The sequence below is a fragment of the Biomphalaria glabrata genome, unplaced genomic scaffold (genome assembly GCF_947242115.1).
Source record: "Biomphalaria glabrata unplaced genomic scaffold, xgBioGlab47.1 scaffold_22, whole genome shotgun sequence".
Classification (NCBI taxonomy): domain Eukaryota; kingdom Metazoa; phylum Mollusca; class Gastropoda; family Planorbidae; genus Biomphalaria; species Biomphalaria glabrata.
In genome coordinates, this window is record NW_026602927.1 from 229,099 (window position 1) to 249,304 (window position 20,206).

At 32.5% G+C, this 20,206-nt stretch overlaps 1 protein-coding gene across 1 annotated transcript in view; it reads left to right on the plus strand.

The window, feature by feature from the left end:
- The window catches only part of LOC106062552 (uncharacterized), a gene marked incomplete at its 3' end in the record, with an annotated part of 113,096 nt that overhangs the window by 46,165 nt on the left and 46,725 nt on the right, over positions 1–20,206 (plus strand). Inside the window, exons 13-15 of the mRNA XM_056017935.1 lie at positions 3,762–3,805; positions 9,609–9,638; positions 13,450–13,476. Of these exons, the coding sequence (XP_055873910.1) occupies positions 3,762–3,805; positions 9,609–9,638; positions 13,450–13,476 (101 nt within the window). The remainder of the gene's footprint in view (positions 1–3,761; positions 3,806–9,608; positions 9,639–13,449; positions 13,477–20,206) is intronic.

Genomic DNA, 20,206 nt, shown 5'->3' on the forward strand with positions numbered 1-20,206 from the left:
CTTTTCAGGCTTACTAGGGTTGTACTGTAATGGTCCAAACCTGCCTTTAAATCCTATCACCATCTCATCAATAGCAACCTCCTCAAAAGGATAAAATGCCTTTTGAAAATTTGAACACATCATCTTTACGAAGGGTTCAACTTTATCCTTACCGACCGAGACCGCTTCACCTACATGCATCATGCTAAAGAACAAGAGTTCAAATCTAGCTCTTGTAAACATGGTATTAAACCATGGCTGATAATATATGTCTTTATTAGACCAAAAGTCCCTGACAGACTTTTTGTTTTGTAGACCTATCGAAATAAAAACTGCGAGAAACTTGTACATTTCTGCAACATTTGTGTCTGTCCAATTATTAAAAGTGGACCTGACAGTAGGAGGATTGTGTTTTTGAATCACAATTTTAGCATAATCATTAATGCTATCAACTAAAAAGGTCATGATACAACCATCTACTAGCCTGGTAAAAACATCAAATGGTGTAGAATCTCTTGTCAAATCTAACTCAGAATTGACTCCACTTTTAGAAGGCTGGGACATTCTAAATGTATTGGCAGTACTGACAGGACAATTGTCAGCAACCCTCTCCCATTGCCACCCATCATTATTACCACTAGTTCTAGGTCTAAAATCATCTGGTTCTGGAATTGTAGCAATAATACCAGTCCCATCATTGTTAGCTTCACTGCCACTATCACTGTCAGAATCTGAGTCAACCACAGTATCATCATGTCTAGCTCTTTTCTTCTTCACAATGTTATCATCTACACCATGATTTTCTGGCAAATATGTGGAATCATCTTCACTATCACTATCACTAGAACTTTCTAAAGCTAAAAACAATTGAGTAGCTTGTGCTACCGTCAATCTTTTAGGCCTACCACTAACACTACTGCATCCAGGCATAGCATCCATGTTTGTTTTTGTTTGCTAAGCAACACACTAATTAAAATAATATTAAAACAAAAAAACAATCCAGGTTATTGCATAAAGACGCTTAAAAAAGGAAGGTTTCGTTTCTTTTTACTATTTTTGTTTTTAGAAATAACTTTAAAAACTCTAACTACAAGAAACGGACTAATTTTAGAAGCCACCCCCCAAAAGCCAGTATACTGGCAAACCAGGCTATGAGGTATAGCTGTTTTGCCAGTATACTGGCAAAACAGGCTGAAAGAGATAAGGTACTCAAAATACTGTTGCTTAACTGTACGAAAGTATAACAATTTCATAGAGTTATGTCATATGTTTAGATGAGACAAGACCGTAAGGTAACGCATGCTCAGAGCAAAAATCTCGCGAAGTCTAAATATCGATCTTATTCTAAAACCTACTTTTTGAAAAGATTTTATTTGTACTTTAACACAAAAACATACACAATATAGTCCATTCATTTCATTATTTAATAAAATTAACCTTCAAATTTGTGTTTCAAAAGCATTTTATCTGCATTTGACATTAACCTCGTCTTTAGCAGTCTTGACGTACATTTAATATGCCCCGTTTAGAATATCGCGCCCACATGCGCAAAGTAAACACACGATTGGACACGGCAAAAGGTTGAGATGCTAACATAAAATATTTAATCTATAAGCTTAATTGATAAGCTTATTGTGCCCTTTGATTCACCTTCAAGCTGATAAATCAAATTTGTTTCGTGAAATTAGATGTATTCTACTTAATTTAAACAAATAAATCTTTGTAAATCGAAGTCTACATTTATATTAGGTAGGGTAGTAGTTTAACAGCATTTATACTAATCCGTGTAACATAGGAGTTAGTGTTTGTGTATGAACGAATGTAAAATATATAAACGTACATTTAACTAATGCAAATCTCTTAATGTTAAAGTTAAATTTAGGTAGAACGGTGTAAATCAATCCAAATTTATCTGGGTTCTATTGTGGTTAGATGTATGTGTTCTCGTATTTTATGAATCGCTGCGCACAAGAGACTATGATATAACAATAGATTATAAAATGGAAAAAGAAATGTATCTGGCCGAAAGATTACGTTGATTTAAATAGTAAACCGAGAAATACTTCTACTTATAATCACAATTATTCAACGTTGGCAAAATACAAATGTTGATCTATTTAATTTGGACAAAAAGACAATCTTTGTGTCGACTACTACAATAACTACTGCGAAGTTGATCACCTAGAAAATACATGGGCAGAAACGGCCATAAGAATACTAAAAGCCCATTTCGCTTAATATGGCATCCCATCAGCAGTCATTAACAATGGACATAAGCTCTTTTTGGATAGCTTCGCAAAATTCGTCAAATGATTGAAGTTTCAACAATTTGATGAGCAGTTCACATTTCCCCAGATAAAATGGTACATGTTAAAAAAGAATAAAGTGGTAAAGACTGTTATAAAATTACGTTACTAAATCATCGAAGCACCCCCCCTCCAAAATGAATTTCCCTTCGCAGGGGGAGCGTTCGGAATTTAGTGATTGATTTTTCGATTTGATTTTGTTTATTTTAGGTGAGATTATTATACTAAACCAATACTTGCCCCAGCGCAGACAAGGAGGTTTTGAAGTTTAATCTCCCTCTTCTATAAAAGAATACAAAACCAAAAAAAATAAAAATGGAAAGACAATCCCCAAATTCCAAGTGCATAGCTAAGGAAGATTTTGATTTTAAAACCTTAAAACCACTTCTCAATGTAAGACTTTCATCAGTCACCAGATTCTATGAGCGTAGCCAAGATGTGTTTTGTGTTTAAAACCCCCTCCAGCGGGGTTTAGAGCTAAAAACCACAACTTCAATATAAAAGAAGCAAGGCTCGTAAAATAATTCTGTAGGTAGTAAAGAATAAATAAAATGCAAAAACTAATTTATTTTCTTATACAAACTCTTAATTTTCACTTATTATCCGTAGCCTTACCCATACTTCCCCTTGCGTGTAGTGTAGTCATACAATGTATCATAAAAATTATATTTCCAACGTTCAATAGAAAGAATGACCAAATGTTTCAATCTATCTACGAGAATTGTTGACCTCAAGTAATTATTCATTTGTTTGAGCTGTCTTTCACCAAATGCCACACTTACGGGTATTGCAAAATGCATTTTTTTTATCGCGCGTAGAATTGGCGTTTTCCATATTGAATAATACCCCGAAATGGCAATTTTAATTTTTGTCTATATATTTCTGGAGATTTGTATGAGTTTTCAAAATATTTTAATGATTTCATGAGATTTCGTAAATTTTGGAATATCATAAGATTTCCAGGAGCTCCTGGTAAATCAGGTCGCAGGAAATCAGTTATAAATTTCAAAATGGTTTAATTTAATAATTTACACCTAGAAATTAGCGCGGGTTCTATGAAAGTGCGGGGCCCAATGAGGTCACATAGGTTGCAGTGGCCTAATGCCGGCCCTGCAAAATAGCGGCGTATGCTACGCCGTGGGTTGACTAGTTAAGGAGAATATTTCTTACATATGTTCTTGCACATTAAAATAAAACAAAGATGTGTGTGTGTGTGTGTGTGTATTTGTCTTGTATTAAGACCTTTTGAAAAAAACTTTTTTCATTCTTTTAAAAAGAAGGGGTGAGAAAAACCGTAACGTCACAAAAAAGTAATTAATTAATAACATTTCATTTACAAAAATTAAAACAAAACGCTATTTTATTAAAAAAAAAATAATAATAAAAATATTATAAAAATAAAACAAAGAACATTGATTGTTCTTTTTTTTTACTTTTTTTTTTTTTTTTACTTTTTTTCTATTTTCATTTTTAAAGATCTAGTTTGTGACTCCTGCAAAAGAAAAAGAGAAATAAAACTGGTAAGAAAATAAAGAATATTTGTTAACAAACGTTTGATTACTGTTATTTACATGTTAAGATACCTATTGTCAACAGAAAAATAAGTTTTATCAGTATGATAATGTCACATTACTAATCTAAGTATGTCGGACACACTATTCAAGTAGAGAGCAAGAGTTTAATGCTGGAGATCTTTTTTATAATGAGCCTAATTGACAAGATGTTTTAACAGAAATACAATATAGAATACATCTTAATGCAACAAAAGTTAATCTTAAAGAAACTAAAACTGGGAGAGTGCTGGAGTTTTATAATTCAAAATGGCATACCGATGGGAATTCAAAGAATCTCTACTAATTTTTTAATGAACCTTCAACTGCTTCTTGTCGAATGCATGTCTAGGTGGTTAAATTTATAAGTTTCGAAGTTTGAAATCCTGAAAAGTTCTTGTATACTTTTAAATGTAAAGCTTAATTATAATAATAATAATAATAGTAAAGATACAATTGTACCTATTATTCGTCGACAGAGCAGAAATAGCAGTATAGTTTTAAACTGTTGCCGTTAGGAATGCTTTAAAAGTCTACTAAGGACACATGTCCAGTTGATGTTTAATCTGTTTCTAATCTTAAAAAAAAATATTACTTCTAACTCTATTTAATAACTCATGAATGAAGTGTCAGAAACAATTTCATTTTAAAATAGATTTGACACTCTTTACATTTCAGTAACAATTATAAATGAAGGAAGGTAATATGTTCACTGTTATTTTGCAACAAAAAGAACTAAAAAACATTTTGGGGGAAGATTTGAGGGGGAAGGGGAATGCTCCCGTCGCCTCCGTAGAAGCGTCAGCCCTGGGAAGCGGAAAAGCTAAGAACGAGAGCAAGCAGAGCCTGCAGTCGTGTTCTAACGCAACGGTACTCAACCTATCAGTCGCGTACCCTTGTGGTTCGAATGACAATTTGCCGGGGTTGCCTAAGACCGTCGACTCTTTTCTATCTTGTAAAACTTGACACTATACAAAGTTTTCCATTGGAAGTTCATATTTTGTTGTTGTTGATATTGTCAGGTCTATAGATTATTTATATTATTGAATATTACAATTGTATTAATGTATGTAATTATTAAATTAATTTATTTGAATTACTATATGTGTATTATATTTATTTTATATCTTGTTATTTTTGGTCCCAAAGTTTAGCCCGACAGTCACACCATACATACCCAGTGGTGTATAAACTAATAAACGATATGTATAATGATTTTTTTAAAAAATATGAATTTAATCTAATGATGTATTTACAATGACAATGACATCTGATCAATGATAATGATAAGCACAATATAACTACATATATAATATCATGTGAAAAATTCAATAGTTGTAATATGATTATAATACTTAAATAGTATTTATAAAACAAACATATTCACCTTAACTTATAAGATTCAATAAGAATGTCCAAACAATCTTTCAAGACATCAACTTTATGACAAGTCCATATTGATGTTTATCTTCTATTCAAGATACTGCTCACTAACAATTAACATCAGAGTTCAAAGTAGCAACAAAACTTCACAACTTCAAACTATATTACCAGGTCTGAACACAGCAACCCGCATTCTTGAATCTTGTATTTCAGACTCGTAAAACAAACGTGAAACTTCAGACATACTAACTGAGATGAAAACCTCAGTCCTGCAATCTAAAGCTGAGATATCAATACTGAAACCTGAGACTGAGACCCTAAAGAGGGGTCAAGATAATCCTTTTAGAATATCAGCCAAGGAACAATGATAAGGTTATCCGTTATCAGATCCAAGGAGAAATTCAAGAGATCACAGAATACAACTTGGCTCTAAAGCACAAGATGGAGAGAATGAAACAGATGATTAACTACGAAAGCCTTACTACGTAATAATTTTATGTTATAAGAAATTATGACGCAGTAGCAATGGGAGATCATCTATTAACTCTACACAAGAAAAAGAAAATAGCGCAAATGACGTCATCGTCTATTGATAAAATCGGCGCTATTAGAATATGAACATTTTTACAATGCAACTAATTCAATAGGTGCGACAGATATTAAAGAATAGACAACTAAATCAGAGTGATCTCTAACAAGATAATTATAGCAGCATACATATTGTTTTACAAGTTTAATTAATTACGCGTAGCACAACATTGCGGTATAGTAGTTATTGTTTGTATGGTAACATCCTGACGAAAGTGACAAGAGATTCTAGTTAATGATATGTTCTCGTTGAAATAGTCCATGTTATTAAAATGAAATATATTTATCAGGGGAGAACTCATGGAAATTAAACATTAAGAACAAAACAAATTACGTTGATTTATTTACGGTTTTGTTTTTACGTAACAGTATGAGCGGGAATTGATAAATTCATGTGCATCATTTGTAACGAAGCTTTATAATGAGAATATATGTAATCTAAATAACTGCATTAATAATCTATTAATATTCAACATCTGAGCTTTGCAGACATGGATTGCAAGTTATGTATAAGTATGTTTAGGTATTGAAAAGATGACGATCTAAAAGACGACTTTCTCTTAACCAATTGAATGGACTACGACACGAGATGTATAACAGAAAAATGATTCATTTTTGGGAAAAGTAAAAAATCTTATTAAAAACTAATCTAATCGAGATATTTGTAAATATGGTAATGGAAGCTTGCCAGTATGACGGTCTAGATTTTAACTAATGAATGAGTTACCAAAATCATCTGAGCTCACAAAAAAAGAAGAATATTAGTAACGAAGACACAGCTACAAGAATTACAAGAAGGAATGAAAAACTTCACTACGGGTACCAAAAGCAACATGCATCGAGTTGTTTGGAAATAATCTGATCCTTCAGAATGAAAGCATACATTGACAAACCAACCTGTCACGAAAATAATATTTCCATGTTGCCAGTAGTAACTAATCTCTATGAGAAAAAAAATGACATTGAACCTTATAAAGAAATAAAATGATAATTAGTGAAAGAACTTTTGTAAATGCTTGAGGACGAAATGCCATCACACTTTCCAAATATGACACAGCTTGCACTTGCCAGAAGTCCATTCACAGTCAAAGTTCAAGATGTTCCGGAGACAGAAAGAGTTTAATGAACTCATTAATAGATATGTAGCAAAAATTAATTTCATTTTAATGTCAGTAACACAAATCTGGATTTGGTGGTCCGATTTGTTTGTATTGCCCTCTTCTCTTTCATTTTCTATAATATAATTTTAAGTAACTTGGGTCTTCCAGCAAGTTAGTTCTCAAGTAGAGCTAAATACAGACAAATACTTGATGCTGAAGACATTCTTTGTGATCTTGCAAAGACTGCTTAAAGAATTCCTTATCTGGTGAAACAGAAACAATGGCAAACAATCGCAACAATTGTAGCAATAGAGTTTACTATTACCCAGATCACTATCCATGCTCCTGCATACTTTTTCAAATGGTCACACACGTATGGAACATTATTACGGAGGATACATCATAGAAAAGTTAAAGAATGCATGCCAGTTGTATTTATTTGGAATTTTATTATATGAAGAAATCTATTTTGAGACTATACGGCAATTACATCTTGCTTTGAAATTAAACATAACATTTTAGTAATACATTCACGTTGAAATGAAGTTTTAGGCCATTAACACAAACTTATTGATATAAAAAACGAAAATAATTTTATTGTAGGGGTCGCCGCATAGTTGGGAATAGTGAAAAGGGGTCGCCGAGCTAAAAAGGTTTATATCCGCTGCTCTAACGAGTGTTGACCTACTTGCACGTGATGAGGATGTAAGAAAGGATTGCTACCCAGTCCACAGCCTATTGCACCTTTTTCCAGCGGGGATCATACAGGCCGTGATAACTCTCTCATGGAACGCAATATCCCATTATAGATATATATTGTTTGCCCCTCCCGTGGGTTCGGCCTCCGACCTCGCATTTAGGTACTGTGAAACATGACAAAATATGGATGTGATTAAATGATCATCTAGTTGTATAGGGCATTCAGATATAAGGTCGTTGAAGAGTCAATCCCTCAACTTGGCTACGGGATAAAATTATTTCCTTGGTCAAGAGGTTCATAAAAGGGATTTGTTTTATCTCGAACCTTATGGACATCACAACGAGGGGGTGTGACACTCTGAACTTACTTACTTAATTTTAGGAGAGATAGCCACTGTAGAAAATGTATTTAAATTACATTGTATTGTACATTTATGAAGAGCGTATATCATCTTATCGATTTCAATTTCTAAAATAAATCATTTAGTATTTATTTTAAAAGGATTTCAGTATTAATTTTATATTTAAAATACGTATCTTTGACATCACCATATTATTTGAGTATTCAGAATTATCAAAAAGAGAGGATTTCTTTGCAAAATTACATATCAGAAACGCTTTGTATGACAACATAATATTATTGTAACATCCACTATTATATTGTATCATCTGGCTGAAACGCGTTGTGATATCGAGGAGCATTTATGCAAAGTTTTAATTAGATTGGTCAAATGGTATTGATTATATATATATATATTGTTAAGGCCTCCGCGCGGTGTTGATTGTTGGCAATCTGTCTAGTGTAGATCTGACTGGAAGTAACGCTGAACTCAACTACTTCAGTAACACAGGCGAAAGGCCGAAACAATCAAATATGTAGTCGACGCTGATATGTTGTTCTACAAATATGTTTAATACTCAAGAAGGGAATCGTCCGATGTCAATTATGTCGTACTCAAGTCTACTACTCTACAAGAAGCATCTTCCTTTTAGCGTCACTTAGAGCGTTCTTATTTTTTAAAGATCTGTCACGTCACTTGTCGCTAATTAAAACTTTCCCCTGATCTGATAAAATGTAAAATCCGAACTTAAACTTTCTTTGTGTGCAGAAATAATGTTATGAAAATCAAAACCATTTGGCAAACCTTTAAAAAAATGCGCATAATTGTTCCTTGGTTACTAACATAAACCAATGTGTAAAGTAGCCCTACAACAAAATAAATACCTTATAAGAAAAAGATGCACGACAATATGAAATTATTTGATATTCATGGATATAGATTGAATAAGCATGTTTACAGGTGACAAGACCTAAAGGTCACATTCATATGCACTTATGTTCAGAGAAGTCATGAGTCTCGAGTAGATCTCAGGATCATTTTATTCGTCAAGACTAGATTTAATTACAAGATGCAAGATCTTTGCAAAGATATTTTATTCATCAACATACAAAATGTAGAATAGTTATGTACTAATAAATAATTCATAACTCTTCAGCTTTATTGTAAATCAGTTCTAGCACAAGTTGAAGACCGAATAGCTCGGATGACATAGCGATTCCGATTGGACACGGCGAAACGTTATATTTATATACACACAAGCCCAGAGAAGTTTGAAAGAAGTCATACATTTCTAACACATGTCACTAAAATAAATAGTTCTACGACGTTATTGTCAATCTGCCTACTTCGAGAATTGCTATTTTTATTGACATGTCCTTTTAATTTCATTGTTTATGCCTATAAGAACATGTATTAAGATGCCAACATTTTTCATTCGCGAATTAGCTCTCCCTATAACATTGATTACTTCCAATGCACTAGATAAAAGAGATGATTGATATGCAACTTTAGACCCGCCATATCGTGGTAATATGCAGCTAGTATATTCATTATGTTTATTGGGTAGAAATTGTTTATCCAATCTGGAAAATAAGATACTTTGATTATTATTTTTGTTTACTGGTATTTATATCAACGGTATATTTTTATTTCTGATTCTAGAGTATTGAAGACAATGATAAACAAAATACAGTAAGTTTTTCCATGTTTATATAGATTATTTTTTTAAAACGTACAATTTTTATAATTGCTTTAAAACTACATTTAAAGAGAAACTAGAAGATTCCTAGAGATGAAATTAACGTAAAATATAAAAGTACAAACAAACTGCACGGTTAATTTATTTTAAAGTTGTCAAGTAATGTTTTGATTTTATTTACCTGTGGTGAATGTTTCATTTTTTCTTGTTAGCTAATTTTAGAATAGGTAGTTTAAAACATAAAAATGTGCATTAAAAAACAACTATAAAAGCTACATGTATATATTATGTGTTATATTTGAAAGATTTATAGATCTACAAATAGAAATTATTATAAATATTGAAATAACTACAATTTCCATATCATATTTTAAAATATCATAGACTTATTTGTTATAATATTGAAAGACATACATTTATTAACAAAACGTCGTGAATTGTACTGCACATTTATATTTCGTCCATCGTGGTTCGATAATGACCACTTTGTCATCCAGGGGGCTGAGGGCTTTTGTGCCTCTTCATGTAGCTGGTGAGATTTATGTGAGCCCGGAATGTTTGGCTGCACACTGGGCAGTTTATTCCAGCTGGTGCTAGTGTCATTGGCCTTGTTTTTATTCTCTGGCGCTTTTCTTCTGCTAGCACTGTTCTCCTGTCCTCTGCAACCTGTGCACCAGGTTTAACAGCACGACGCCATGATACTATGTCATGTGCCTCTGTCTCCCAGGTGACTGGGTCTATGCTGAACGCCTTTAGAGAAGCTTTAAGGGCGTAAAAGTGGACATAGTTATGAAAAAAGAACATTAAGACACACTTAAACAAATAACAAATTTCTTAATAACGCTGGCCAACTACATATTTACAAATAAAAGCTTGCTTCTAATTTAAGAACAGAAACAACGTTAGAAATTGAGTCTGGAAATCCCCTTTTTCTTTAATTAAATTAAATTACAATGTTGCTGCAATCAGAGGGTATCTATTGTCTTTAGTTCTTAATTTATGATTTGTAATACAAACTAGGTAATACGCTTTTTAGATTATAATTTATTTTATCTACGTATGTAATATATTGATATGTAAAAGTTAATTTAAATAACGCATAAGCAAACGTTCAAATAGAATAGTTTAATTATTTTGCATTTCTAAAAACAATAAAAAGAGAACGTTAAAAGTATCTCCTAAAAATAAAAAAATGAGGTCATAAAACGAAAATCAGCTTCACGAACTTATCATCATCATCAAACTCTATTTGAGTAAGGGCTTGAGAAGTTTAAATCCTCTCTTGCAAAACCTCTGGACAAAAACCCTGCTGTTTTGCGTAGTGCATACATGTCACCATACTGGTCGAGAAATTTTAGTTTCCCAGACCTATCGAGCCGGAGATCAGCAAGTCTGGGGCAGTCAAACAGAATATGAGACACGATTTCCTCTTCTTCCCCGCCGCGGGGGCACCGTGAATCGAAATTTGGCCATAGCCGTGAGAAATATAAGCCAATAGAACAGTGGCCTGTCCTGCACTATGCTATAACAGCTTGCTCAGGCCTGGACAGCCTTAACCACGGGGAAGTGCGGTCAGGGTGCCTCATACACTCCCAGACTAGACAGGCCTTTTAGGACTTGTCCCAGCACGAACCTATATAGTAATGTCCAAAATTAATTTAAGAATATTTATTAACAATTAAAGACATTTCTATTATTAAAACAATATTTAAAAAAAAAAAAACGAAAAGCATTATATTGTTATAACTCTATTGGCGGCGCAAAAGGGTTATTATGTGTGCGGCCTACTGACACACACGACTCAGTCCAACCACATGGGTCAAGGGATGTCGATAGACAAGGGACAGTACTGGTATGAACTTTGCACGCAAATATGACGAATGTTATGGTCATCTAATCATAAACCTGCGTGGACCAGAGACACAGTGTGTAAGAAAGCGGGGTTGAACACAGGACATGGAGGAGACCGGACTCTTAGTCTGCCATGAAGTTGGTCCTCCTGGAGTCCTGAAGTAAACGAACGAGTCCAGGAAGAGAGACAGTAGAGTTTATTAGGTTTAGTACGGTGATGTACAGAATAGCAGTGTTGATGTAGTGCCAATTGTGTCGTATTGGCTTTTATCTATTTATTCATAAAAGTGTCAGATTTTGTTGGAACTCTTGTTGTCAGGTTCTTATGTTAATGTATTGTGTTTAGCAGTGTTTACAGAATGCCTGATTATGAGAGAATCGTAACAATATGTTTTAGTTGCCTATTATAAAATACATAGCTTTTTTATTTCCAAAAAAAGTATAATAATGTTATTTCAAAATTGATTAAATGTTGTTTTAAAATTGATTAAATGTTGTTTCAAAATTGATTAAATGAAATTAAATTGTAAAACAACATATCTGTGACGCAAATAGACTTTTTGAAATATTATTTTAAAATGTGGTTAGGTAGCTTAATGCGAAATATGAGACAAACAACATTTTGCCACGTGGTTCTCTATCTCTTCTATACAAATTACAATCTAATTTTAATACACAGTGACTGTCACGTGACACTTTTTTTTCGTTGTTTTAACAATATGATCACGTGACTAAATGTTGTTTGTTTACGGTTAGTGAATGAGGTCCATTGAATTGTAAGACAAAAATAGATTTACAAAATTATGCCTTCAGTAAAAAAAAAATGTTAGCATAGCAGGCACAACTGATCTTCTTTTTTGAAGTAACGTTTGTATTATATAATTTCAAAAGTGTGATAGAAAAACAAACTATTTTTAGCTTTTCCATCTACATACATGGTTTTAATTAGAATTGTAACAAATGTAATGAGTAAGCAAAGAAATAGACTAGATGTAGCCAAGAATTAAAGACCTCCGCCTTAATTTGGCTAATTTAAAGTCAGACATTTCTAATATTGTTCTTTCAGAGTTGAAGATAATTACTTCCTAGTCCAAACCTCCCTCAGGACGACGGGGGATGGGAGCGGGCAGGGATTGAACCCGGGACCATCGATAAGTCCGAACGACCTGGCAGCCATGCACGACCAGGCAGCTATCCACATTATACACAAAATTATTAAATAACTTAGAGTGTTTACATACAAACATTAATCTCACTGCCATGACTTTCTTTTAAATCCTTGAATAGTCCCTTTTAATTCATTGAATGTTGGTATCTATATTTTTCGGTTTAGCTGTAAATTTAGCTTTTTTTTTTTATAAATATTTTTATTGCTGAATTCACATAAAATGAAATTATGCATCCCGAATTCTGACAATATTAGAAATGCCAAGCTTTAAATTAGCCAAAGTACGGCGAAAACCTCCTCTAGTGGCTACAATCAGTCCTTAAAACTATAGAGAATGTCATAACTTACTTCTTTTAGCTTCTTTATCAATCAGAATCAATAATATAATGCTTAATAAAAAAATATATACAGAGGTTTAAAAATTAAAAGATATTTAAAAGTATTTTTTTTAATTGGTGAATTTATATATAGAGAGAGAGAGTCTGTTAATTTAATCTATCTTTTTTAGGCATCATTGGGCCGCCAAAACAAAAATTCTGTAACTCGCCAAACGTAATTTTCCTTGATTTATACCTTAACATAGTTTAGCTTGTTTTTTCCTTTTGCAATGTTTCTACACATGCATGATCTTACAAGAATGTGCTTTAGCAGCTAAGCATATGAAAGCAAAAACATTATTTTCACATTATTTGAATGTATCCATTTCTTTTTAAACAAACGCAATATTTTTTTTTAAAATAAATTTTATTTATCGTTCTGAAAATTGAATTATACTCCATTTTTAGGTGCAGAGGAATGTACAGTCTAAAAAGGTAAATGCATTTTTCATTTTTAATATACTTACTATGTTTGTAACTAGCTTACTACCCTTTTTTTAAATTTTTTATTATAATAAACATTAGAATTAAATATATATATATATATATATATATATATATATATATATATATATATATATATATATATATATATATATATATATTGTTTTTTTGTCACTGCGTTATTTTAGATCAGTGATTCCCAAAATTGTTTTAGTTGACCTTTAGGGGTCTACGGCGACTTTCAAGGGGTCTACGAGAGTAAAAAAATAATTTGGGGTCAATGAGATGTTAAAGGGGATCTAAGATATTGGATCTCATTTAAGAATATTGTTTATATAAATTACATTTCCTATTATTATTATTACTGGATCCTTTGAATTTCAAACTTGAGTGAATTAAAAAAAGTATCAATTTTAATATTATATTAAAATATTTTAGTTGTGTATACATGGAACTAATAGTAAACATAATCCAATAACAAATTCACATAGCACGGTGTTTCATTCCTTCCTCCGTTACAGATGTGCAAGTTATGCAATACAGTTTTAAGCAATGAAACCATTAAAGCTAGAGGATCATTTAAGACGATGATACTTTAATAAAATTATAAGGCAACGAAGATTTGAAACACCTTTGAACATTTAAATAGTTCATTGTAGACCCACGCAGAGTCTTTTTTTTAACATTTTAAGATGTGACTATTTGCGAGCGTCTAACACTTTCACTACCTGTAGCGAAATCTGGAACATCACATGCTATAGACAAACATTGAATTTGCTATCAATTGAAGAAGATTAAAGAGTTGTTCTACACAAACCTTCATCTGATAATATAAAACTAATCCTATAAGCAACATAACAATTCAAAGGCGTATTGGTGAAATGAGTTATAACACTGAAAGGAGCAAACACCATATTTCACTATAAATCTGGTCAAGTGAAAATTGCTTGGTAAATGAATCATTATTCTTGGAAAATTCGTTTTTGTATGCATCAAGAAATCAATGAGAAACTGTCGACACTTCTTTTATCCATTGCTTCTTCACACCGATATAGCCTACGATGGTTGTTAAAAGTCATTAGTTAAAAAAAAAATGGTTTAACACTGTTTAGGTGTTCTTGGATGCTTAAGATCTAAATTTAAAATAAAATAATAATCAAGCGGAAATCATTATTTATTGAGCCGACCTAATTCGTAAATTTAATAAGATTAGCTTGCTGCTACAAGTAGATAACCTCATTTTGATAAAAACTAAGTTCATAACCTATCTTTTTTTTTTTTGTTGAAAATTTAACTAATCTATAAATATTATTGACCTTGGAAGACAACAGCCACACGCTCCATCATAACTAAGCACTGGCGGATCTATGGGGGGCGGTAGGGGCGATCGCCCCCCCTCTCGGCCGATTCTCCCACAAAGGGGTGGGGGGAGCGGACGACTTTTAGTAAAGAAATCACACAATTTGTATACGAATTTATTAGTTATGTTAATAATATATATTAATTATTTATATTTTAACCTATTTTTAGATTATTTCGTCCCCATTTAGTATGTTCGTCGATTTGGTGGGATGGGGAGGTGGCGATGGCATCGATCCCGCCCCCCCAACCATAAACTTTCGAGTGGGGGGGTGCAATTTAATTGTAGAAATCACAGCTTGTCAACGGAATCAATGAAATATCTATATAATTAAAACTTGTTATTGATATTTTAACCGATATTTATATTATGCCGTTCCCCTGTTAGCCGATTGGGTGGGGGGGGACGAATACATCTGCAGCCCACCAAACCTAAACCCTTTGAATGGGGGGGGGGCGGTCCTACTTTTAATTAGAAATCATAGTTTGTGAACAAAGTTAGTTGAATTACAATATAATTTTTATATTATGTTGCTACACTTCTGGTATCTCATCCGATTTCCTGAGGTGGAGGGGGGGGGCGATTGCTTTTGCTGCCCTCCCCACTCTAGCCCTCTGAGTGGGGGGGGGCGGTCCTATTTTTATGGAGAAATAGTTTATGAACAAAATTAGTTGAGTATCTATATAAATATAAGCTATATATTGATGTTTTAATCCATTAGTATATTATGTCGGACACACGATCTGATCTCAGATTTTATCATAAGTAAATATAAAATGAAAAAGGGTTGTTCCAGGTGGGAGGGGGGCGATACATGCGATTGCCTTCCATCCATCGGACAAACCAATACTTTTTTCTTTTAAAGTTTAGTTAAGAAATTACTAAATTAAAAAAAAGTGTCACTAATATAATTTATGTATGCTATAAATTGAATGAGTCGCCCAACCCCCCTATTCTTGAATGCCAAATGTTATCATTAGCAGAAATTATAAAAAGGAGCGAGGGTTAACGTTTTCACTCTACCGCCCTCTCCAGACGAAAACATGACGTTTTAAAACAGAAAAGTCAAATGTGGCGACAGAGTTTATGTAATTGCATACGAATTTATCTTAGTTATTTTAAGAAAGACTTTGTTTTGGAAAATTTAGAATTCATAGGAAATTTCTCATTATGAAAGTAAACATTTGAAATGAGTTCTGAACCCAAATATTATTTTCCTAGTCATCTTTTCAACCTTTACTCAAACTAATATTTTTGTGTTGTAAAAAACAAATTGGGACAATAACTCACAATTTATGCTTGAATACTAAAAATGCAAAAAATTTAGAGTAAAATCTAATTGGTTTACTTAATTTCTCCTCCTTCTGTAACAAATCAAATTACAAAAATGTCTATTGAACAAAATGTATCACTTATAAATGAGATATTAAAAAAATATTTTCGAATAGATGTTTTTTCGGGGGCGTTACTCAATGTCTTAATCTAAATCTGTGAAGTATCTTATCTTTTCAAGAACAAATCGGTTGTATTTGCGATGTAGTAAGAGCCTGTAAAATTATATTTGAATATTTTTCAAGTAAAACATTATTCAAAAGGTCCAATCTTAATAGGATGAATAATGAGCTGTAGATGTCAGGAAAATGCGTTTCTGCAGTGAAGATATATATATATATATACAATGTAAGCGCGTTTATGCTTAGGGTTAGGGTTTACTGGGCGTTAGGGTTAAGGTTTGGAAAAAAAATCGCCCCTCCCCACTCCGAAGTTCTGGATCCACTAGTGTAACTAAGTCATGTCGTTCGTACCTTACTCGATCACTCTATATCAACGCCACTCGTTGATCAGTGTCAGGACTTTGTTGTATTAATTACTAAGTAGTATTAATGTGCCTAGGTATTAAAACCGTAATTTGAATTATAATATGTGTATGTGTTATAATTACTTTAACTTGTAATATTTAGGCCCAAGTTCAGCCCGACAATCACATCATACACACCCAAATTATCATAAAAAAATAAAAGATTTGTATGATGATTTAAATAAGATTATGAATTTAATCTTATGATAATTGTTCAATGTAAATGATATATGATCACTGATAATAATAAAGAAATATAATAGCATATAGTATGGTGTGAAACTTCAATACTTATAGTAAAATTCCCATAAATACTTAATTAATATTTAAAAACAAGAATAATCACCTTAACTTATAAGGTTCAGTAATATTGCTCACAACAATATTTCAAGACAACAACTGGCAATACAAGTAGAACTATCTTCCAGCCAACATACTGTCAACCGACGATCAATACCCAAAAGTTCAAAGTAGCATCAAAATTCACAAATTCACAAAGTACCACCAGGTCTGGATATAGCAACCCCCAATCTGGAATCTCAAACTCGTAAATGAAACTTGAAGCATCAGAGCTAAAACTGAAACTGAAACCTGGCTCTGAGACCCTTTAAAAAGATAAAGAACATATTCTTCTAATCTTCTAATTTAATTACAAAAAAAAAAAAGAATACGATGAAATAAAACATAAAAAAATATATAACTATACAATGTGAAATAAAACTCACCTTAAACAGGGGTCAAGATAATCCTTTAAGAATATCTACCAAGGCCAACGCTAAGGCTATCCAATATCGGACACAAGGAAAAATTCAGGAGCTAAACAGAATAGAGCCCGCTTAAGTCTAGCAACATGGCGTGAATGCACTAAACGATCTACGACGAAAGTCTTCGTCATAAAAAAATTATGACGAAGCAACCAGGGGAGATCACCTACTGCACACAAATAAAATAGTGCAAATTACGTCATCAGTATAAATGAAAACGGTGCTATTAAATAGAGAACATTTTTACTATACAACTAATTCAACAGTTGCGACATTCCCCCTCCTCAACGAACTGGTAATTTTGAGAAATTTCCAGCTATCTCAAAAACTGCAAGACAATTCTACAGAAAACTAAACTTCACCATGATCAAGACAAAGAGATTAAAACTGCAAAAACGATGCCAACATATACAATAAGAGACCTCAAGCTCTTACTGATAAAGAACAACTGAGAAATCACGAAAAAATATTTACCAAAGATCCCCAAACAAATTTCTCAAGTATACACTTCAATATAATGTTTGCCTCAAAAATTTGCAGTTAAAGTTACAACTGTTTACATCAAGTTACATTTATACATTATTAAAATGATCAATATCAAAATTAATATAACAATGTAATAACTAAAGAGAGGCAACTCAACGAGGTATAGATGTTTATTAACATGGAAACATGACAAACACATAGGACATTAGCCTTTTGAGCACATCATCTTCATCTCGGCTCTAGACGGGCGGAAATCGTTCTATTTCCTTCTAATAATGTCAACATCCTTCCTAGTCTAATCACTAATAGAGCGCACTTTCTGCACTATCTTTAATGGCGGTGTGCATGGCAGGGTCATAACAATAAGTACATGGTTGCCCATATTTGTCCAAAAATGACACTACTCTTGAGCATACATCTGCAAATACATTTTGTTCACCTTTCAAATGTACAGAATCAAAACAATAGTTTTGAAGTGCTAAGCACCATCTAGTTATTCTTTTATTAGCATAATTACTGTTTCTAATAAAAAGATAATGTTTTGTTATCAGTCTGTAGATGAAACTTCACTCCTGCTAAATATCGATCTAGCTTTTTGATCGACCATACAGGCCAGGCCTTCCCTCTTAAGGATAGAGTATTTCTGTTCACGTGGCTACAACTTCTTACTGACAAACTTCACTGAATGTAACACACCATCTCTCATCTTAATGTTTACTTGAAATACCTTTATCTGACGCATCTGTCTGTAAAAAAGTACAGTTAAAGTTACAACTGTTTACATCAAGTTACATAAGTACATTATTAAAATGATCAATATCAAAATTAATATAACATAAGTACATGGTTGCTCATATTTATCCAAAAATTACACAAGTCTTGAGCATACATCTGCAAATACATTTTTTTCATCCATGCATTACGCGTAGGACGTAATCATCTTCTTTTTTTAAAGTAACGTCTGTATCATATAAGATAAAAAAAAATGGAAGAAAAGGATCGTGCAATCTAAGAATAGCATAATCACACAAATAAGCCTGTGTTCTTTTCAGTACTATAACACACTCGTTACTCCAATCAATCCTCAAAGATTTCCCTTTTTTCAATAACTCTGTGAATGGAAAGAACAAATTAGAATAACTAGGTATAAATTTGGAATAGTAATTAACCAACCCAATTAAGAACCTCACTTCCTTCTTTGTACTGGGTGGTTTAAACTCTAAGATCTTCTGCACATTCCTTCTTTCTGGTTTTAACTTCTCCCTGACCAACGTTATGTCCCAGACATTTAATATTTGTAAAGCCAACCTCTAATTTAGATGGTTTCAGAGTAAATCCATGACTTTTCAATACAGTGAAAACATTGTGTACATCCCTAACATGAGTCTCCCAACATTCACTAAATATAGAGATGTTATCAAAATAGAACAACACATTCTTAATATCCCTTAAAATACTTTTCAAAACCCTATTCAAATGTTTAGGTGCACCACTCAAACCAATTGGTAAGTAATGAAACATGTAGTGTTTCCCCAGAACTCTAAAAGCTGTATAATCCTTACATTCTTCACTTATATGTGTTTGCCAATACCCTTTAGTCAAATGAACTAAAGTAAAAAACTTTGCATTTTATAGCTTATTGAATAGCTCTCCCTTATCTGGAATAAATTCAACTGTTATTTGTGTAATATTGTTCAACTTGCGGTAATCAAAGCATGGACATTATGTACCATCACGTTTCTTAATAACCAAAATAGGAGCGTCATACGATGAATCTGTGGTTCCTATTATACCCAATATCAACATACTGTCAATTTCCTCTTGTAAATTATCCTTCATATTCATTGGTCTTTATATGAGAAAAAAGTCCTTATGATCACAAGAAATTTTCATACAAATAATAAAGCAGTTTTATTCTTAGTCTTTTTGAACCGGGCTAATTTTTTCTAAATTTCCAAATTTAGAGCAGTATAAATAATGGGAAACTTATTCGACTTAAGTTAAACATTTAAATTTAAATACATTTAAATAATAAGGTTTGTGAAATTCCGAATATGGCATTACCTCAATCAATTATAGATCCATTCCTACTAAGAAAAATCATTAGAAAGTTTAATTTTTTTTCCATCTAGAATTTTAGAAAGGTTGCAAATCTTCTAATAAAAAAAACAATCATAAAAGAGAATTTTAATATCAAGCCTAACTAGATTGAACCCAAATTTTGAAATTTTATTATCGAAGCAGACCACTTAT